Source organism: Microtus ochrogaster, linkage group LG9 (assembly GCF_000317375.1).
Source record: "Microtus ochrogaster isolate Prairie Vole_2 linkage group LG9, MicOch1.0, whole genome shotgun sequence".
Lineage (NCBI taxonomy): Eukaryota > Metazoa > Chordata > Mammalia > Rodentia > Cricetidae > Microtus > Microtus ochrogaster.
The window spans coordinates 8,613,958-8,634,559 of NC_022034.1; the positions used below are offsets into that span (position 1 = coordinate 8,613,958).

At 42.2% G+C, this 20,602-nt stretch overlaps 1 protein-coding gene across 1 annotated transcript in view; it reads left to right on the plus strand.

Moving 5' to 3' along the window:
- The window catches only part of Prkn (parkin RBR E3 ubiquitin protein ligase), a 1,229,844-nt gene that overhangs the window by 451,800 nt on the left and 757,442 nt on the right, over positions 1 to 20,602 (plus strand). Inside the window, exon 4 of the mRNA XM_013352276.2 lies at positions 13,031 to 13,152. Within this exon, the coding sequence (XP_013207730.1) occupies positions 13,031 to 13,152 (122 nt within the window). The remainder of the gene's footprint in view (positions 1 to 13,030; positions 13,153 to 20,602) is intronic.

Genomic DNA, 20,602 nt, shown 5'->3' on the forward strand with positions numbered 1-20,602 from the left:
CATTGCCTTCTGCAATGTCTGAATCTCCTGTCCAGAATTATGTTCCAAAGCCTTCATTGAGGATTCTAAAGTATGAAGTTTGTCCATTAGAGATAACTTGTCATCTTTGGACATGATTTTTTGGCATAAACCATGCCTTCTTGTATTGACAATCTTTCCGCCAATCTGTCATAAGCTTTAGACAAAATTCGATTGTCACATTCAGCAGTTTTAATATTCTCAGTTAATGTTTCATTTCCTACAGAAAGGGACTGAAGCTTACGATCCAAATCAGTTGTTCCCCCTTCCATAATTATATTTAAAGTATTTATGCAAAGCTACGTATTTTGTCTGCTGTAGATGAAATCAGATGCAGGATGTGGGAGTGAGAAAGCTCACGCCACACTTGCTGTAGTCTCTCATTAAGGCTGTTTTGATTGCTCATTTACTTAATGGGTTTCTTTCCCTAATACCCAGAACATTTACAATAGGAAACTTAAATCAGTCAATTTTGATAAATCTTAAGTACCAGGAAAAGGATGACTTTGTGACCAGGCAGTCCTGCCATGTTGGGCTACTTTCGGGTGGATAGCCAGTTGGATGGAAATGCATCATTCCTGAAGAACAAGCTCTAACTGTCCTCCCTGCTAACCGCTGTTGAATATGATAATAGAAATTTCCATGAAGGCTTTAACATTAATAGAAGAAAAATATTGGTGATAGGTGGGGGATAATCAGGAGCTGAGATGTCTTTTGTGATTGCCAAACTTAATGTGTATCAGTTAAGCAGTGTTAAATCCTAGTTTTTAACAGTTGTGGAGTCTGTCCCTGTTGGTGGAGACTACTCTTTCATTTCCTGGCCACTCATGAATAATCACACAGAAACTCTATCAATTACAACACTTCTTGGCCTATTAGCTCAGGCTTCTTATTACCTTACTCTTACCTCTTAAATTAACCCATTTCTATTCATCTGTCTATCAACATGAGGCTATGGCCTACCAGTAAGGTTCTGGTGTCTGTCTCCTTCAGCAGCTACATGGCATCTCCTTGACTACCCTACTCCCCCACCCCCGTCTCTCTCTCTCTCTTCAGATTTCCCACCTCGCTTTATTCTGTCTTGCCATAGGCCAAAGTATCTTTATTCACCAACCAGTAAAACAACACATATACAGAACATCCCATATCATGTTACCACAGTAGTTTCTAAAATCTGCCACCTGGGTCAAAGTTCATATCATTTGGTTGCAGGGGGTGTAAAGTGGGTTCTTTATATGACATGCATTCAAACCTGGCTGCTGCTCTGGGGATATCACTTATCCTAGGAGCTTCTGCTTGCTCAGTGGTGAAGCTTTGATGATTGTACCTGATTTCAAAGGATAATCACTAATTTGACAAGTTGGCCATTAAAATGGAATTTTGGAACCTACTTTGAATCTTTCACAGTTCCATTTTAATAGCAAAATATGAGTTATTGTTTTATATGGACTTAGTGTTTTAAGTGTATCTACCTGCTAGGATGGACTTGTGAAACTGCTTCCTGTTCCTACCTGTTTTAAAAATACAATGGCTGGGTGGTGGTGGCGCACACCTTTAATCCCAGCACTTGGGAGGCAGAAGCAGACGGATCTCTGTGAGTTTGAGGCCAGCCTGCTTTACAAGAGCTAGTTCCTATGTTGAAAAATCAAAAAAGGAAAGAAAAAAATACAGTGTACTCATAACCCTCCCATCATAAGGAAAAATTATCCCAGTAAGCTATAAGTAAATTTAAGGGTTTACACCATGTTCCACACCACTACTGAACTGCAAAGGATTTGGTTAGGGATGAAGCAATTATAAAATTAATTAATGAAGAATAATGTCTAAATCTTAGAGTAGATTTAAGATATAAGTGTTATGTAAGAAATACAAAATGATGGAAATGGTCCTTCAGATGTGGGATTGACTTTTCTTAATGTCAGAGCAATAAATAAGAACAGACAATGTGTACTCGCCAGACGCTGTGCCAGGCTTTACCTGTATTGCTACCTTTACAATCCTTACCATAGCCTGCAGGCTGGTGCATCTCAGGTTTGGAGATAAGAAGATGGTGATAAAGTCAGTAGATGGCTCACAGTGGCAACGTGTGCTCAGGTTTGCATATCTGTTCAGTCCTCTGTCAGTGAAGATGCACACATCTGGGACTGTAGATATTTCCTTTAGTCCTGCCTATACAGTTGTCTGAAGTGTAAATAATTTGATATAACCATGGGTCCCAACAGCCTCTGTAGTAGATGACTTTGCTGGCACTCACCCCTTGCCCGTTTCTACGAAAAACGAGCATCTAAAATGTTTTCTGCTTGGCTTTGTGCTTTATTTGCATGAGCACAATACTCAAATTATGCTTCACCCTACAATTTTATCTTGACTTGGGAGATCTGATCTCTTTATTACTTTCAAAATGAATAATGAAAAAATAAATTGGCAACAACAACCAAAAAGAAATCAAGCAAAGGCATTACATTTAATCAGCCGTTTTTGCCTCACCAGATGAAATTATTGTGCAAATACATTAATTAAAAACACAAGCAGAAAAACTTGAGAATTAAGTTATAAGTTTTTAAGGGTGGTCTCCTTAGAGATGGCTAAACTTATTTTAGGAGCACATGTATTGGATGGCTGGTAATATAATTGGAAGTTGTTTATGTTACAGCATTACCTTGGTGACTCCCCAGGAGTTAAGCTTGGGCTGTGTGAAGCATGGAATAGTGTGGCTATACTCAGTTGGCTTAAATAACTCAGTGGAGGTGGACTGGAATGGGAAGTGCTGATGCATCACTGCCCTCCTTACTAGAATCTCATCTAGGGATGAATCCACAGACTCCGATTCTTGTCAGGGGATGGGGAGACAATTGAAGCTGGTCTTGAATTCCTGCCCATTTTGCCTCCACACACCCAGAGCTGAGATCTTGAGCCTACAGCAACACACCTGGCTCAGCTTTTGACCCTGACAATTTCATTATGCTAAGTATTTGGTAATGTGTTTTGTGTTGCTGCTTGCCTTTACACTGGAACCTAGAACCTTTATAGCCCTTGATGATGTAGGAAAATGTGCTGACCACCAGACGTGCCAGGTCCTTCTCTTAGCGTCGGGGCAGTATTGATTCAGAATGGAATAGTACACACCAGGTGGTTGTAGCCCTAGGGAGAACAGGCAAAGGTGTGACAAGTGAGAAGTAGAACAAGCCTAGGTCAGTGGTACATACAGAGAGTGTCGAGTCCTTACAGGACTAGGCATGGCATGGAGACAGTCACTTCCTGGGACCAGGAAGTAAGAAGGCTGGAAGGATGGCATCCTTTATCTTTGGACGAATGGCCTTCCCAGGACTGTTCTCTAGGGGGAGGATTCTAGGCGAATGATGATGCTCCCACGTTTGACCTGCCAAGCTGAGCATTTTACCACATGGGATTTACCTGTGATACAAGTGGATGGATTCTGCATCCTTTGGTGATTTCAGGTGAGGCACTGTGCAGAGGAGATGATTCAGAAAATCTCTACTGTGTGGATTTAATGTGGAACCATATTAGACAATCTGTGCATTGTTTAGGCTGGAACTGTCAAAGCTTAAGGTTGGGATACATAAAAACTATATCCCCTCATGTTATACAAAGAGATTTCTGCTAGACTTCATGACAGTATTAATCTTGATCAGGTTGCAGTTTTAGTAGTTGGCTCATGAGACATACTCAGAAACTGTGATCAAGCCCTTGCTAAAACTTTACAACTCATCCATGCAACAGCAGGAATTCTGGAAGATGATGAGGAAGAAGATCCCTTGCCCTGTGCGGTCCTCTGTCCCCAGATCCCTGTTATTGCTTAGGAGTGTTCATTCTGAAAGAGACTTGCAGAGTTGTCTAGGACTGAATCTCCTTCCTGTGCAATTGGAGCAAGTGGCAAACTAAAGAAACAGTTGTGTGGAATACATCTGATAAACAGTGCCATTTGTGCAGATAATATTGAACTCTTTCATATTTAAGAAACAGTCATAAGTCTATTATCAGAATTGGGCAAGAGAGATGGAGGTAGAGCTACCAAGTGCCAGCTGTAGTGACAGGGAAGCTGGACAAAGACTGAACAGGATGCTCCATGCTAGGATGCCGTTGCTGGCTCTGTGGCATGGGACAAGACAGTTGTTCAGAGATGGCAGTGCAGAGCCGCATGTGTGTGTGCTCTTAGATACTTTATGTAATCATCATATATTTGGAAAATGAAGGAAATAATTCTAGCAAGAATTTTCATTCCAGTCGGACATTGAGGATTGTTGTTGAAGCCCGTGTGAAGACTGAGTCCCTGTGGAAGAAGTCAGAGCACTGCATGAAAGAGCAGCCTTGCTGTGCTCCGGCTCTAAGTGGCCAGGAGCCTCTGTCTCTGTCTTCCTCCATTGCCTCCAGTTCCAAGCTCTCCTTTCTCTTCCCCTCCTCCCCACTTTGTTTCCATATTAGCAGTTAACAGTGAGGGGCTGGACTTTTTGGTGAGGTTCCAGTCTCTTTCCTTGGTATTGACTGTCCGTGTCCTTGGTATTGAATGAGATGTGCCTAGACATACTTGTGTTTTATTGCCTTCTGTGTTGCCACCTGCTGCCCACATGCAGCTTCTGAAATGAAGTTTCTATTAAAGTTAACAAAACCAAAAAGAGTAGTCCCTAGTCATGTTGCCAGGTCTTCATAGTCACAGGTAGCTACTGGGCACACAGCATTTGCACGTGTGTCAGATGAGGCAGATGTAGGAAGGCCTCTATGGTTGCAGAGTTCTATTTAATGTTTTATATGATACTTTAATATGTTTATGTAGGATAAATACCTGTCCGATTAAAATGACTCTTTAGGTTTTAAGCCATAAATTTAAAATGTCCTTAAAGTGACGGCTGTTAGGGTTGTGCTGATTTACAAGTACCAACGCAAATCAATATTTTTTTTGATTTTTGAGATTACGGTGATACCACCTCTCCCTTCCATTTCCTCTCTCTAAACTCTCCCATATATTCTTCCTTGTGCTCTTTCAAGTTCAGTACATAATTTTAAAAATAAGGGCTTTATAAGCTGTGAACGTTACTAAGGCCTTCAGCAGTTTTTTTCAGACCAAGAAAAAATATAAATGTAACAAGAAAGCTTGGTGAGTGGCTGCGTTTCTGAGGCGAGAGTAACCAGGGAAAATGACAGAAGTGGAATGCAGAGGATGGTAGAAGCCAGTGGTCAAAATCATGCACCCTTTTAGAGGATCTCAGTCACTGTGGTTTTAACTTTCCTGTTGAGATAAAAATAAAGCTCAATGAAAGCAGTATTATCTTATACTTTTAAAAACCATTGTCTAATGGGCTAACCTTCATAGCATACAATGAAATACTTGTGTCAACTTGTATGGCCTGGCATGAAGGTGTTGACCATAGTGTGTAATCAGAACAGCCTCTATTTTCATCACATTCATTGTGTAGAAATCTGTCTTTGCTGTATTTGTTTACTGCTGACATTTCCTCACAAAAGGGTATAGTTTTCAAGGCTACTTCCTGCTGATTGGGGGTGATGATAATCTTATAGTGAACTAAAGAAAATTTAAGATTATGGTTAAGTCCTGATTGGAAAATTCTGGGAGGCTTGATCATCTCAGCCAGCAGTCTTGAAACTGTTCTAGATGCAGAACTCAAAGGAAACTCCAACAGAGGTCTTCTAAAATGTTGAATCATCTGGGCTATCTGCTCCTATTGGAGATTCTTCAGGGAGTCTTCCTTGATCAAACCTGATTTTTCTTAGCCCAGAATGAATCCACAACCTCTCATTTCCAGTGGAAACAAAAACAAAACCTCTCCTCCAAAGTAACATAACCCTTTGACTTAAAATTTGAAGTTAAGGCATTTTCAATATATATATATAATTAATCCAGCAGCATTTATAATCAAATATCCAAATATCTTTTAGCAGCTGTTGCCACTTCCTCAGCCATCAAACAATTTAAAGACAAGACAATAACATACAGTATCCAGACTCTCTATGTATTTTCCATCTTTACATGGCTTTATTTTAACCCTCATTTCTTTTATTTTTATTTTTAAATTTTGGTTTTTTGAGACAGAGTTTCTCTGTGTATCTTTGGCAGTCTTGGCATTCACTGTGTAGACCAGGTTGTCTTGAACTCACAGAGATCTTTCTGCCTCTGCTTCCCAAGTGTTGGGATTAAAGGAGTGTGCCACCACACCGAACTACTCTCTTTTTCTTTTTACTTTTAAAGACTTTATCCTTTTATTTTTATCCCAAGACTACACATATTTTAAAACACTCAGTAAACCATTTAGAGGTTTTCTTTGTCTTTGAATCTATCTTTCCTGAATATCTTTCTTTTTCTGACCACATGAGTCTTTAATTTGCTAATCAATATGGCTAAGATTAAAGCCATGGCTTTTATGGCTGGATCCATCCTATTTCTTAACTTTTTTCTGAGAGTCCAGCCTCATGGCAGAGGAACTGGCCAGAGCCATGTTTATTGCCACAACTCTGTGGTGTTTCAAGATCTCTGCCACCACCAAAAAGAATGCAGTCAGCTTTTCATCAATATCATTTAAGTGTTTCATTGCAGGACCTCTTAAAAGGTTTTTCAGCTAAAGCTTAAAAGTTTTGCTGCTAAAGTTGAGTCAGGAAGCCACTCTTAAATGAGAATGCTTGCCTCTAGCAAGTAGAGCCCACCTGAGAAAATGCTGCTATCAAGAAGCTGTGCTTAACTCTATTCTTTTCTATCTAGAATAACTTCCCAAGCTCTCTCAGGTTTTTAAGTCGATTTGCTCAGCACCACGTTGGATGCCAATTTGTTGTAATCACACAGAAACTGTATTAATTAAATCACTGCTTGGCCTATTATCTCTAGTTTCTTATTTGCAACTCCTATATCTTAATTTAACCTATCTCCATTAATCTGTGCATTGCCATGAGGTCATGGCCTACCAGCAAAGTTTCAGTGCATCTGTATCCAGTGGTGGCTTCATAGCTTCTCTCTGACTGTGCCTCCATTCTCCCAACATTCAGTTTAGTTTTTCCCACCTAGTTCTGTTCCCCTATAGCTCTGCTATAAACCCAAAGTAGTTATTTTATTAACCAATGTTATTCACAGCATACAGAGGGGAATCCCACATCACCTTCTCTTTTCTGTTTAAATGAAAGGAAGGTTTTAACTTTAACATAGTAAAATTACATATAACAAAACAGGTATTGAATTACAGTTACAATATTTATATCTACTTTATCTTTTATTATAACTGAGAAAAACTATAACTATCAATTCTTCAACTCCAGCAAAGACTCCAGAAGGATATAATATTACTTAAGTAAGCAATAAGTTCATTGTAAGCAACTTCTAAAACTCTAGAATTGACAGAGACATCTTGTTGACTGGACAGTCACCCAAAGTTCTTCTATACCTTTGGGGCATTCATCCTTAGCTTACTCCCCCATAGTATTCAGCAGACTTTTCCCAAAAGCAGGAAATTTCCAAGATAGTTCTGCCCATATTGGCAGTTTTTCAGTCATATTTTTCTGTGTCCTGCAGAATGTCTAGCAGACTCTTTCATAAAGCAGGAACCCTCGAAGGATCGTCTCACCTTTAGGCAAGTACAACAGTCATTTCTCTGTGTGTCCTACATGTCCAGTTCATCAAGCAGTCCAGGCAAGAGCAGTTTCTTAACCAAATGGCTAACCAACTCCATAAGGAGCCTCTTTGGTGCCATCTTCCTCTTGAAGTAGATCGGTGCTACCAGGAGCAGATGTGTCTCACTGTCATGAAAAGTCCCAAGTTCTTAAAACATTTTAAATGCCATATTCTGTAGTCTTTGAAAGGTTTGAAGAATGCCTATCCATCTGAAATGCATCTCTTTACATCTAGCAAATCGAACTAACATGAGTACAAGCTTGTCTATTATAGATGATTATCTGTTTATCTATATTGCTTTATTATACATTGCATGTTAAACGAGCTGCACAAACACAGTACCTTAATTAAGAGCAGAAATACATATACACAGTATAACAAACTTGACCTTAAATCTATATCAATAAACCAAGATCGATACCCATGCAAATCTCTATAGCACATCCCCTTTTAAATGTAAATAAACATGTATAAACAATATTTTAGAACTTGGGCATAGTTCTCTAGATTTCCTGATGATTTATTTTGGGTGAAGTAATTTTTTGAGGGTGTTCATGGTAATCTTTCAGGGGATCTTGGTCCATCAAACCACATTAGTCTGGAATGAATCCATAGATTCTCATCCTCTGTGGAAACAAAATCAGAACCTCTTTTCCAAAGCAATGTATCTTTAAATCTATATTTTGAAATCAAGATATCTTTAAAATATATATGTTGGCTTAGCTTAAAGTACCCCAGAATCAAATGTCTCTCTGCAGTCAAAAAATGTAAAGAAAAGACAATAGTATACATAATCCAGACTCTCTTTGTGTATTCCATCTTTCTGTGACTTTTTCTTTACTCCTTTTAATCTATGACTGACTGTTCTCTGTCTCTTTAAAAACTTTACCTTCTTTTCTAGCTCTCTATACTCTTTTTCTTCTCTCTTCCAAACCTACATACATTTATCAAACACTGTGACTCATTTATAGTTCTTTTATATCTGAATCTGTCCTATTGTGTATCTGTAATTCTTTTCTGTCCAAGAGTGCTTTTTAAACTTCAAAGCGCTTCTTAAAATCTTAAGCTGCAGCATTACTAGGGTATATACAGTACTTTCTGCTTGCTCTGCACAGTCCAACATGGTGGAAGTCTGGTCACCACCTCTGCAAGCCATGCACATTTGCCCCAGTTTTAGGCACACAGCAGGTCTATGTTGCCATTAAACATTTTGTAGTACGTTGCTCACAAACCCCATTTCAATGCTCGGTCTCCTGAAAAAAAAAGAGAGGTTGTGCTGGCAGCATTGCCCAGAAAGCCAGCATTTCAAAACAGCACGGCTACTGCTGAATCAGGAAAACCTCTCTTAAAAGAGCTGTTGCATGCTGCTAGCAAACAACAAGAAGGTGTGTTAAACTCTGTATTTTTGTTTCTAGTATTCCTTTTCGAGCTCTCTCGGGTTTTTATTGGATTTTAGATGGCCTCATGCTGGAAGGTTTTGCAGCTAAAGCTGAGTCAGGAAGCCTCTCTTCAATGAGAGTGCTTGCCTCTAGCAACCAGAGCCCACCCAAGAAAATGTTGTTATCAAGAAGTCATGCTTAACTCTATTCTTTTCTATCTAGAATAACTTCCCAAGATCTCTCAGACTTTTAAGTGTATTTGGTCAGCCCTACATTGGCATGCCATTCTGTTGACTGAGGTTTCTGTCCTCCCCAGTCCTTCAACCAAAGAAATACACCAAGGTCTACATTAATTATAAACTGATTGGCCAAGTAACTCAGGCTTCTTATTTATTAAGTCTTATAACTTATATCAGCCCATAATTCTTGTCTGTGTTAGCCATGTGGCTTGGTCCCTTTTTCAGTAAGGCAGTCACATGTTGCTTGCTCTGTGTCTGGCTTCCTTTGTGTTTGGGTGATGACTGCGGACTCAATCTTTCCTTTTCCCAGAATTCTCACCACTCCACCTCTACTTCCTGCCTGGCTACTGGTCAGTCAGCATTTATTTAAAATACAAGTGACAGGGTACAGACCATTGTCCCACAACAACCCCCAGGGGTTTGCACAGTAACACCACCCCAAAGTTCTTAACAGCTTTCAGAGTTCTGCTGCGTTATGTAAAACATGATGAACCTTAGCTTATCAGTCTATAGTTAGAGGTGTTAAATAGACAAATTATTTTAAAACTTCTGTGGTTTCATGTTTTAAAAACCCTTACCATCAGGATGATGGAGGATTTAAGGATAGACATCCTTAAATGTTCAACTTAATGATAAAGGTTGCAGTCAGAAGTATGTATGTGAAGACTGTGTATCTCTCTGTGATATAGATACATGAAGATTCCTAACAAACTGACTACAATTGATAAACTACAATAATAGTATTTAACTTATATGCAGTTTAAACATTTCTGTAGGTCTTAGCTTATTGTATGAAAAGAAGTACATCCTGTAAACATGAGCTGATTCAGTTACTTTGGGTAATGAAGGAGAGACCTAGAGATTAGAACAAAAGATCTTGAAGGTCCAGAAGGAAGGGGGGATGGGAGATGACCCTTTAATGACTAGCAGTGCTGTCTCCCTGGTGAAGCTTTTGAGAACTTTCACAGGATCACCCTGCTGTTGTCTCTGGAGAGATGACTCTGTCTGAGAGTATGAGCTGCAGGCTTTTCAGTCAAGACAATGGGAACCCTGCCCACAAAGGTATGGGGCATTTGCTCTCATTCCTGCCCAGTATAGTCCAGGCCACAGCAGGACACAAAGTAACCTGCCCACTGTAAATTGTGTCACACTGTCAGCAAGGTAGGGAAGCCACTCTGTGCAGGGCTCTCATGATTCACCTGAACAGGCCTCAACTGTTTGCCTGAATGGAGCCAACAGCTTGAAATGTGCTTCAGCCAGGACTGCCCTGACCTTGATCTCCCTTAGACTGGCTATTAATCGGCTGACTCCAGGTAGCAAGGTGTAATGGATTGCGTGTCATCCTGTGGACTTCCGGGGCATCCACATGGCATCCTGCATTTTGTGTCTGGCTTCTCAAGGACTCGGCGAGGGTTGAAACATGCAGGGGTGGAAGGGCTCCTGTCTTCCCCTGATGCATCATTAGCTAAAACAACACCACAGACATTGCTGTTGCTATGCAGGAAGGAAAGAGACTGAGGGCCCTGCAGTTTCAGCAAGGCTTCTCTAATACTGAGCACTTGGTAATCTCCTCTGCCTACACTGCCCAGACCCCCTTTGGGAAGCTTTGGCTGGTCTATCACCCATTCTCTATTTTTATTGTTTAAGTTTCCCAGAGAGTAATTAAAAGTGTGGGACTCGATTTTTCCCCACTGCTGATAAGTTTTAACAGTGAGAAAACTGAAAATCCTTCACAGGGTTAACACAAGTCAGAGCTGTCACAGTTTCTGTGACCTTTTGGTTGTCAATCACTTATTTATTATGTTATAATTACTGTAACATTGACTCGTGGCTGTGTTTCAATTATGATCTACATATATTTCATGTAATAATTATATTTGCTGATAACAATGCAATGTTCATAGCTTGTATATCTTGCCCACAAGGTACTAAAGCCAGAGAGAGGTGTCAAAATAGACATTTAGCATCAATGCAAACATGTTTTTTTAGTCTGTCTTCCCTTTCACACTGACAGCTAAGTATTCATCACTGAGGAGGGGCCACTGTAAAATGTATTACAGATGCTTCAAAGTGCTCCTTATTTTATCATCTATCTCACAGAGTTTTGTCAGATGCAGAATAAGGCTGAGTAAAGAAACATCAGGGTCTTCTGGTGTTTTCTCATTATCTCTGTGCGTTTCCAGTCAACTATATGATATGCATTTGAGTGACCAAAACTTTTCAATCATGATCATAAGAAATACTTATTCTTCCTAGATGCTTCTGATGATTATTAAAATATAACACGTTTACATCATGACAATCTTGTATCCTACCCCCTAGCAACAGTTAGATAATGATCAAAACTTAACAAGTAAGTTGGGGAACTTAGTAATTTAGAAAGCAATTATCATACCCTAAGAACTTCTAGTCAGTTCTTCACAGACACAGAAGCATCAGATACCCATGAGCTTTCCTTATTTTAAGGAGTGGCACTTTGAGTTTATTGACATTTGAGAGAAATTATTTGATTAGATTGATTTATTTTATATTCACCTTTTACTCTTGGGAATACTATGCTGGAATGGCAGTTGTCCAGCTAGAGAGAGTCAGCAAAATGCAAAGTCTGCACTTCTGCACAGGCTGCACCTCTGCACAGACTGCACAGTTGCACATACTGCACATCCATCTGCATAGGCTGCATGTGTGCAAAGGCTGCAGTTCTGCCAAGACTGCACATCTGCCCAGGCTGCACATCTGCACAGACTGCACAAACATCCGCCAAGGATGCACCTCTGCAAGGCTGCACAACTGCACAGGCTGCACCTCTGCACAGGCTGCACAGTTGCACAGACTGCACATCCATCTGCCAAGGCTGCACCTCTGCAAGGCTGCACAACTGCACAGGCTGCACCTCTGCCCAGGCTGCACAACCATCTGCCAAGGCTGCACCTCTGAAAGGCTGCACAACTGCACAGGCTGCACAACCATCTGCCAAGGCTGCACCTCTGCCCAGGCTGCACATCTGCACAGACTGCACAACCATCTGCCAAGGCTGCACCTCTGCATGCCTGCACCTCTGCACAGGCTGCACAACCATCTGCCAAGGCTGCACCTCTGCAAGGCTGCACCTCTGCACAGGCTGCACAACCATCTACCAAGGCTGCACCTCTGCAAGGCTGCACCTCTGCAAGGCTACACCTTTGCAAGGCTGCACCTCTGCACAGGCTGCAGGACCCACCAACCTCCATGGGGTTTGGGGCCCATGTATTACTGAATTTTGTCAAGTGTTCCCTAGAAACCCAACAGCTGTGGTCCAGTCACACATATCATGAGGAAAGGCTGACTTGGCTGTGCAGATACAATTCTAAGAGGAAATGATCTTGAGTCTTCACTGCTGTGTACAGAAGCATGAAATAGAATTCAGGGCTGCGGTCTCTGCCTTTCCCAGACTCAGAATTTCCTGTCCTCTTCCCAGACTTCAGTAGCAAAGAAGAGTTTAATTTCCCGGTGTGCAAACACTCTGGCCAGGCTCTTGGCTGCAAGCTGTATACTCTGATGAGTAGGTCACAGGGCTGTTGGCAAGAAGAGAGGACACCATTCTTTTCAACCTAAAACTAAATTTTCTAAGTTTCTGTCTCCTCCTGGAAATGTTCATTCTTCCAACCTCACTGCATGTTCCGGTGGAGTTTGTTGTGTGGCTTGCCTCTGACAGGTTTTGATAGAGGGTGTCTGGGCTCATTTTGGACCAGCACTGACTGGAAACTCTCTCTGCTTCCTTCCAGCAGGTAAACCCACCTACAACAGCTTCTATGTCTACTGCAAAGGTCCCTGCCACAGAGTCCAGCCTGGAAAGCTCCGAGTTCAGTGCGGCACCTGCAGACAAGCCACCCTGACCTTGGCCCAGGTAAGGAGGCAAGGGCAGTGTCCTCGGACGGCTGCTCTTGCCTGGATTAATAAACCTGTCTCTGTGGAGCCACCTTTCCCTGTTTCTGTCCTAGCATCACCACGTGGAAAGTAAAATGTTCTTCTGAGAGGTTGTGATCGCTGATGACATTCAAATTTCATGTCAAATATAGCTTCCCTCTGAGCTTTCTCCTGCTCTGTAAATTCAGCTGCTACATAGCACAGCCATATCTCCCTGACACAGATACAACATACATACACGCACATGCACATACATGTGCATATATACACATATACACACAAACACTCACATGTACACACACAAACACCCCCCACATGCGTGCATGCATGCACACACACACACACACAAAATCTACATCTTTTTTTTTTCAGCTCAGGTTTGCATAGAGCCTAGTTATAAAAGTAGTAGACTCACAATGTGAAGGGGTTATTTTGTGGAAGAGACTCTGAAGGGATTTGAGAACTGGAAATGTGCTGCATTCGGGCTTGTGTGGTGCCAGCTGGGCTACACATGTAGAATACACTAGAGGCCCGCCTGGGAACAGTACGCTGAGGTTGATTGATTACGCGACAACTTTCCACTAATAGTAGTAGGAGTAAGGGCGGTTGTAGATCCTCCGTGTCCGCACTGAGAGCAGTGGTACCAAAGTGAGCACTGCCACACCTGTTCACCTTCTTGCATCCTGGCCCAGAGTCGTCCTCATGTTTTCAAATCACTGGGGAAGAAAATAAAAGGATGAGCACCAGTGTGTGACTCGGGCCATTCTCTGACACTTCAGTTCCACTGTTTGTGAATGAAGTTTGGTGAAACCCGGGCCACCTCCTCCGTACCTGTTGTCCGTAGCTGTGTGCATGGACACGGGCAGGATCACTGCTGGAGCCTGAGAATTCATTTGAGAAAAAGTCTCTCTGCCTTTGATATAAAATATCAGAGCAGCCGCTGAAAGGGTTCCATGTGACTTGTGAAGTACAGCATGAACGTGTGCTGTTGATGTGAGCTGGCCATGTCAAGACTCCAGTGCCTCAGACCCGCTAGAAAATGTCAAAGCCTTCCTGTTCACGGGGAGGCGCAGAAGGACAGTAAAGTCTCTTTCTGTCCATGTACATTTGTTGATAGTGTATACAGAAGATGTCTCCAACTGCTTTCTCCGCCCCCGGATATTTACAACCTGAGGACTGCTCCCCTACAGAGACTACTCCTACCCAGACTAAACCTGTTCCCTCAATCTGCTGTGCACCATTGCCCTGCCTCCTTATCTATCTGTATGTAATCACCTCCACGTTTAGCTGTATACAGTGACTCCCCCACCCACTCTGTTCAACATATATGATAAACACCCTGAGCTTCCAGGCTCCTGAAGCTTCTCTGTCAGAGATTTCAGTCCACCCAATCTCAGCCTGTCTATGTGTCTCCCTGAGTTTGTCTTTTCTTTATTCTTTTCCTGTCCTAGTCTGGTCTTCCCCTGGAGCTATGCCAGGCATTACAGTAGACTGATATTGATGAGGCATAGGGCAGTAGCGTTTGGAACATCTGATTATCACAGCCGTGAGAGCAAAGGCAGAGAAGCCCAAAGTCCAAGGGAGTCAGTGCTCAGCTGGAGATAAGTACCCCAAGTACCAGATGTAGACCCCAGTAATGAGGGCTGCTTGGAGTTTGCTGTGCAGGAGATAGGGAGTCAGGGAAAGTCCTGATCAATGAGAATTTGGGGATTTGTTTAAGATCTTGAGAACATACTGTATAAAGGAGAAACCGTGAGTCTGTTTCCTGCTTCAGAGCAGGCTGCATGGGTCCAATGGGAGTGTTCTTTCACCTCCTCCACTCCTCTGCTGTTCTTAAGTCAACACGCGGCCTCTTTGTGTATCCTCAACCTGATGGCTCCCAGTGGTGAAGGTGTCCTTACTTCCTGGTGTGTCTCAATGCAAACGGCAAGAGCGATTGGCCTCTTTTTGTGCATTGCATCATTTATTTCTTAGCATCACTCTAAGTGTCATCTGTAACCCCATGTTTGATTTGAGAAAGTTGAGTCTTAAAGGGACCCGGGAATTTACCCTTGAAAACCAGAATTTAGGCAGGCTGAGTGTGAACCCAGACTGTTTTGTTTATATTAAGCTCTGAGGATAGTTTGCTCTTTTTCTCCATACAAATGAATATACACCTAACGATCACACAGACAACACACAGAACTCAGGCCGGTGATAAAGTGTGTAGTTAGGTCTGGGACGGCAGGGGAGGGAAAGATGCTGGGGCTCAGACTGTAACACTGGCTAATAGACAGCAAGCTATGGAATAAGACTCACTGTGGCTGAATGTTTTGTTTTGATTTTAATCAAGATAGTCATAAGTATATAATTTTATATGAAATTTGTCATTTGAAAAATGTGCTTTATGGAGGACAAATAGAGAACAAAAATAAAACCCCAACAGAAAAATAGCAAAACCTTGTGGCTTCTGTCTCCATGTATCCAAACAAAGACGAGCATGGTAGACACTACATGGTCGGTTGATGTTAGATGCTGATGATGACCAGAGCCTGGATGAGATAAGGATCCAGTCAGAGTCAGAGAGGCACTATAGCGTCTGGTTGAAAAATGGTTGTGGAGCCAGAGTGTCCTTGGAGCACAGCCAGTTTCCTTTGTCCTGCTTTTGTCAGTTTGGGGAAAATTCTTCACTGACATGACAGGATGTATCTTTGGTAGGGAGATTATGTCAATATAAAGAATGCTTAAGACAGCAATCAGGACACATCTAAAAATGTCAACCTCTTTCCACCATCATTCTGTCACCGTCTACATACATATATATCTACTTGTGTATATGTTTGTTTGTGAGCTGGTGTGAAAATCTAGGTTTTCGCAGGTTCCTTTCAGAGAACAGATGCTTTCTCTACCTCACTGGATCGGAGGCAGCTAGGATTTCAGCTTTGCAGAGCTTCACTGTCCTCTAAGAGGAAGTCCCAGCCTCTGATTTCCAGGACCATTTCCGAGAGCCATGTGTGTCAGTGCAGAGGTCACACTCTGCCCCATCTCACCTGCTGTCCCCAGGACTGCCTGAGATGTCCTCTGTGATCATCACTGCTCCAGTTCTCCTTCTGCTGTGCACTATTCCATCTGTGTGCTTTACGTGGTCTGACAGCCTGTCCCTGTTCCTTGCTTTATCCCCATAAGCTCACTGTCTCTTACCTGTGCACTACAAAGCAGTTTATGTTGAATGTCTGCTTCTGAGCTTACATAATTGACTTCATAGAGCCACGCCCTTTTGAAAGCCTTATTATGATGTGTTGGCAACAGTTTGATAGTTTCCCTACTTGGGTTTCTTATCTATATTTTCCTCTGATTTTTAGGACACATTTACAAAGTGGTAAGTGTCTAAACAAGAGAGTCCAGTGTTGTTCCTCTTCAACTGTATTTCAGAGGTAGTGGAACTGGTCCACAGCAGAAGAGATCCAATGCTTTGGTCTGTTGTTGAAATGACAGATCTCACAGGACAGCTACACACTCAGTGGCAGGCAGTAGAACTGCTGCTTATCCTGCAGGTCAAGAAGGGTGATTTCTATATAAATAATAGTCACCTGTTCGGTTTCGTTTTCCAATTCTTCAAAAAATTCAGCAGCTTATGCAATTTTCTTTTTATGAAAATTTGAGAATATAATATCATAAGTAGGTGACCAATTGCAATCAATTAGTGTGTGCAGTTCATTGAAGAATATCTACAAAAGAATTCTTGAAGGAGAAAAAGTAGAATCATCTTAGCTAACTGAGTTACTTTTGAACATATGTGTTCATTTCTCTTGTCTAGAGAAACCAGTCTGCAGAGTGGTGGCCTGTAGCATGTCTTTGTGATCACCTCTACATGTTTTGTCGTTATTAGATATTCAGTAATGATGCCAGTTCTCCTCAACTCTAAGGACACTGGGCATGTGGCAGCAAAGGGTCGTTCACGCATTGGTTTAAACCACACTTCACCTTTCATGTGCTGCCCCTAATAAACGGGCAAGGAAGATGGACATTAGCCATCTCTGTCCTACGGGGAAATTGGAGTCTGAGGTTTTGACATGACCTTGCAAGTGAGTTGAGAATCAGCTCACACACCAGGTTTTCTACCATTTCCAAAACAAAATATCCCTTTCATTTCACGGTGACCTTGCCCAGGGTTTCAACTAGATGGAGATCATCTTTAGAAGTGTGAGTGCTCGCTGGAAAGCAGTGAGCACAGCTGATTGAAAACACATGGCAGGCATTCAATTTCTCAACCACTGCTTCAAAGATTACCCACTTGGGGCCATGCAGGAATGAGATAGGGGCGAGCACAGCAGGAGCTGCCCTGTGCATTGCTATTGTTTCTGGTTGTAGTTTTGAGCAGTTAAATGGGTAATTTAAAATGACTCACACCACTGTTTCAACAACTTTCCTAGGACCTGCTCTTGCAGTCCAAAGCAGTCTCAGAGACCTTTAACGTTCTGGCTGAACCGGGACTTTAGTTAGAATAGCTGCTGATAGGGAGGGGTCTTTTGCTCTGAGGGATCCCCTCGACTCCCTGCAGACTGCCACTCTCTAGTCTAGTCCAATGGGATCGCTTTCCATTGAGGGTGAAGTATCACATCCATCCCCATCTTCACTCCCAGCACTGCCCCGGGGATGTCGGTTTCCTCAAGATAAAGACTAAGTACATCGTTGTATGGTGGGAAGAAACTGACTTATCCAATTGGAAATAAGCTTCAAATATACAAAAGGTATTTAGAGAGTCAAGTCATTGTCTCCAGTATTACTTGGAGAACAGAGCAGATGCAACCAAGAGTCAGGAGAATGTGCCTATGTGCACGTGCTGCCTTGGGATATTTGCCTGCTAAGCCCACTAACACCTTAGTTTCTGATTAAAGCTACACATAGCAAATCTCTCCGGGGTTACCAGCATTATCCACCACTAGAATATCTTTGTTTGCACTCAGTTTGTTAGTCTTAAAATTAATCAGAAGCCAGGAGATTACTGCAGCCAAGAAGTTTGGATGATATTTCCCCTACAATCACTGTAATTACTTTATCTCAAAAAGAACTTTATCTCTGCCACCCTAATGAGATAGTCTGCCTCGGAATAGCATTAAAGCTAAAAGGTTTCTGATGAGAAATGGTGCAATAAATAGAATAAGATGTAAAGTGCCTGGCATGATGGATTTTGTTTAAAATTGGTTTATAGATTAGGCAAAATTTATGTGAGGAAATTTATTAAGAAATATAGTTAAAACGTGTAATCATTCTTAAACTTAATATTTGCTGCAGATTAATTGTTGGTCAGGAGTCTGCTTGCCTGGGAAGCTATGCACATGTTTGTAATAAATTGCAGTTTTGGGCTTATATCTAAGCTTACTTCCTTTCTAATGTCAACATCTGATGCAATTGTCCCCTCTTTGTGTCTTGTCATGTTGACTGTCAAGTGTTTCAGAGATTCGAGAGTGCAACCAAGACTCTGAACACATTACTGCATGTCTCCTGAAGTCTTTCTGGGGTGTGTTTTGTACAGCAACGTGGCAGCTATGCCTGCATTCCATCTTGCTCAGTGTTTGCCAGGAGGCCTCCACGGAAGATTCATCTCCTGGCAGCTGCAGCATCCAAGCCAGTGAACACAGTCAGGTCCAGAGTCTGCAGAGCAGAGGTTGGACCAGTGCTGGGTTCACCTCCACCTCTCATCCTGCACGTTTTTTCCTGCCTGAGCTTTCTCATGCCTCAGAACTCTTTTGCCTGCTGACTTTTGCTGCCCACCAGCTTTCATTGTGCTCTCCGTGGTGCTGATCAGTTTTATTTGGTGGCCTCTTGAGGGAAAAGACAAAGAGAAAACAGTACATAGTGACCCAGGAGCTCAGAGCACATAGCTCGTGGCATATATATATATATATAGTGTGTGTGTGTGTGTGTGAATGTGTGTGTGTCACTATGTAAGGATTAGGTAGAGGAGCCATTTATAAAGTCTGACTTTGGTGATTCACAGCATTCTGAGAAGAGTCAGCTCCTAGAAATGGTCCCAGGGCATCCAGATAAGGTATACACATAGAGGGCATGGCCGGTGCATATGCTAGACGTCTTGAGTATTCAGGACATCTTAGGATTGTTTTAGTGACTCTTGGTGGGTTCTCCAGTTTCTGACTGTGGCTCTGGTGGGAGAGACTGCAGTGAGAGCATAGAGGGGATGGAAGGACACAGGACAGGGGGGAGGGTAGGACAGGCAAGTGGGAATTTCACCCATTTATTGTAGTAAGATGGACAAAGCTGGAGCCAGCACACGTTCTATCTGGGAAAGAACCCAGTGCTCTGGCCCAAGGATCCTAACTATTGGATACCAGAGGTTCACTTACATTTGAAACCAGACAAACTATGGATAGTCTTCAGTACAAGTAGATCCCCAAATTGAATGGGATATAGCTAAGCAAATTATTTTTATTTAAAAAAAAAAAGCCTTGGAATTTGAGTTCAGTGCCCTCTACCTCATCCGTTCTGGGACAGTACTGCCCTCTAGCTGGGAAGTTTGTGTGGTGATCATGACCCCCAGAGATGGGAAAGCCAGCAGTCAGCCTTGGACAATGGTAAATAGGTGAGTCGGACCAGAAAGAGGTGAGATCATCTGACAAAGGTGGAGCTCTAAGTGTGTGTGTGTGTGTGTGTGTGTGTGTGTGTGTGTGTGTGTGTGTGTGCATACATTGGTGGAGAGAGGTTTAAGCACAACCTGGGACCCCCACCACACCTAGGGTGCAATGCTGACACATTTGGGTGGGAGGAATCAGCCCCCTCTTTGGAGCCACAGTGATACCTGGAGTATAACAGGTGAAGGGGTATTTCTGGAGAACCTGGGTCACTGTGAGTTACAGAATTCACCCCCAGAAAACCAAAACTGATGAAATGAGGGAGATGCCGCAAACTGAAAAGGAATTGTTTCTCTTTGTGCTGGAACTTCATCAGGAAGAACATTTAACGGAATTATAAGAGAAGAAATGGAAAATAAAAAACTGCCTTTTTAATCAGTAAAATGTTATTTAGACTTAAAAACAAGCTTAAGAAATTGGTACAATGTTACCAGCAGAGCTGTTGGCGGTTATCTGTTGTCCTCTTCTCTCCTCTGCTGTCTGAATCCGCACACAGGCTGCTTCCCGCATGCCCATATTTCGCAGCCAAACATTTGTTATGCTGCATTGTTATTCGAATTGATTCCAATTAATCCAACCCTGCAGAAATGATGTCAATGTTTCTAATTCATTAACTGTTTAATCTGATTAATTATTTTCCTTTAGACGCCAGTGGCAGTTGTCATTCACTGGTGGCTCCTCCTCCTCCTGCACTTCTGTGAGGGTTTAGTTTTGCAAACTCTAAGGACAGGAAGGAGTTAGAAGCACACTGTCATGGCAGAAGCAGATATCCCCAGCCCAGCCAAACCAGAACCTCTAGGT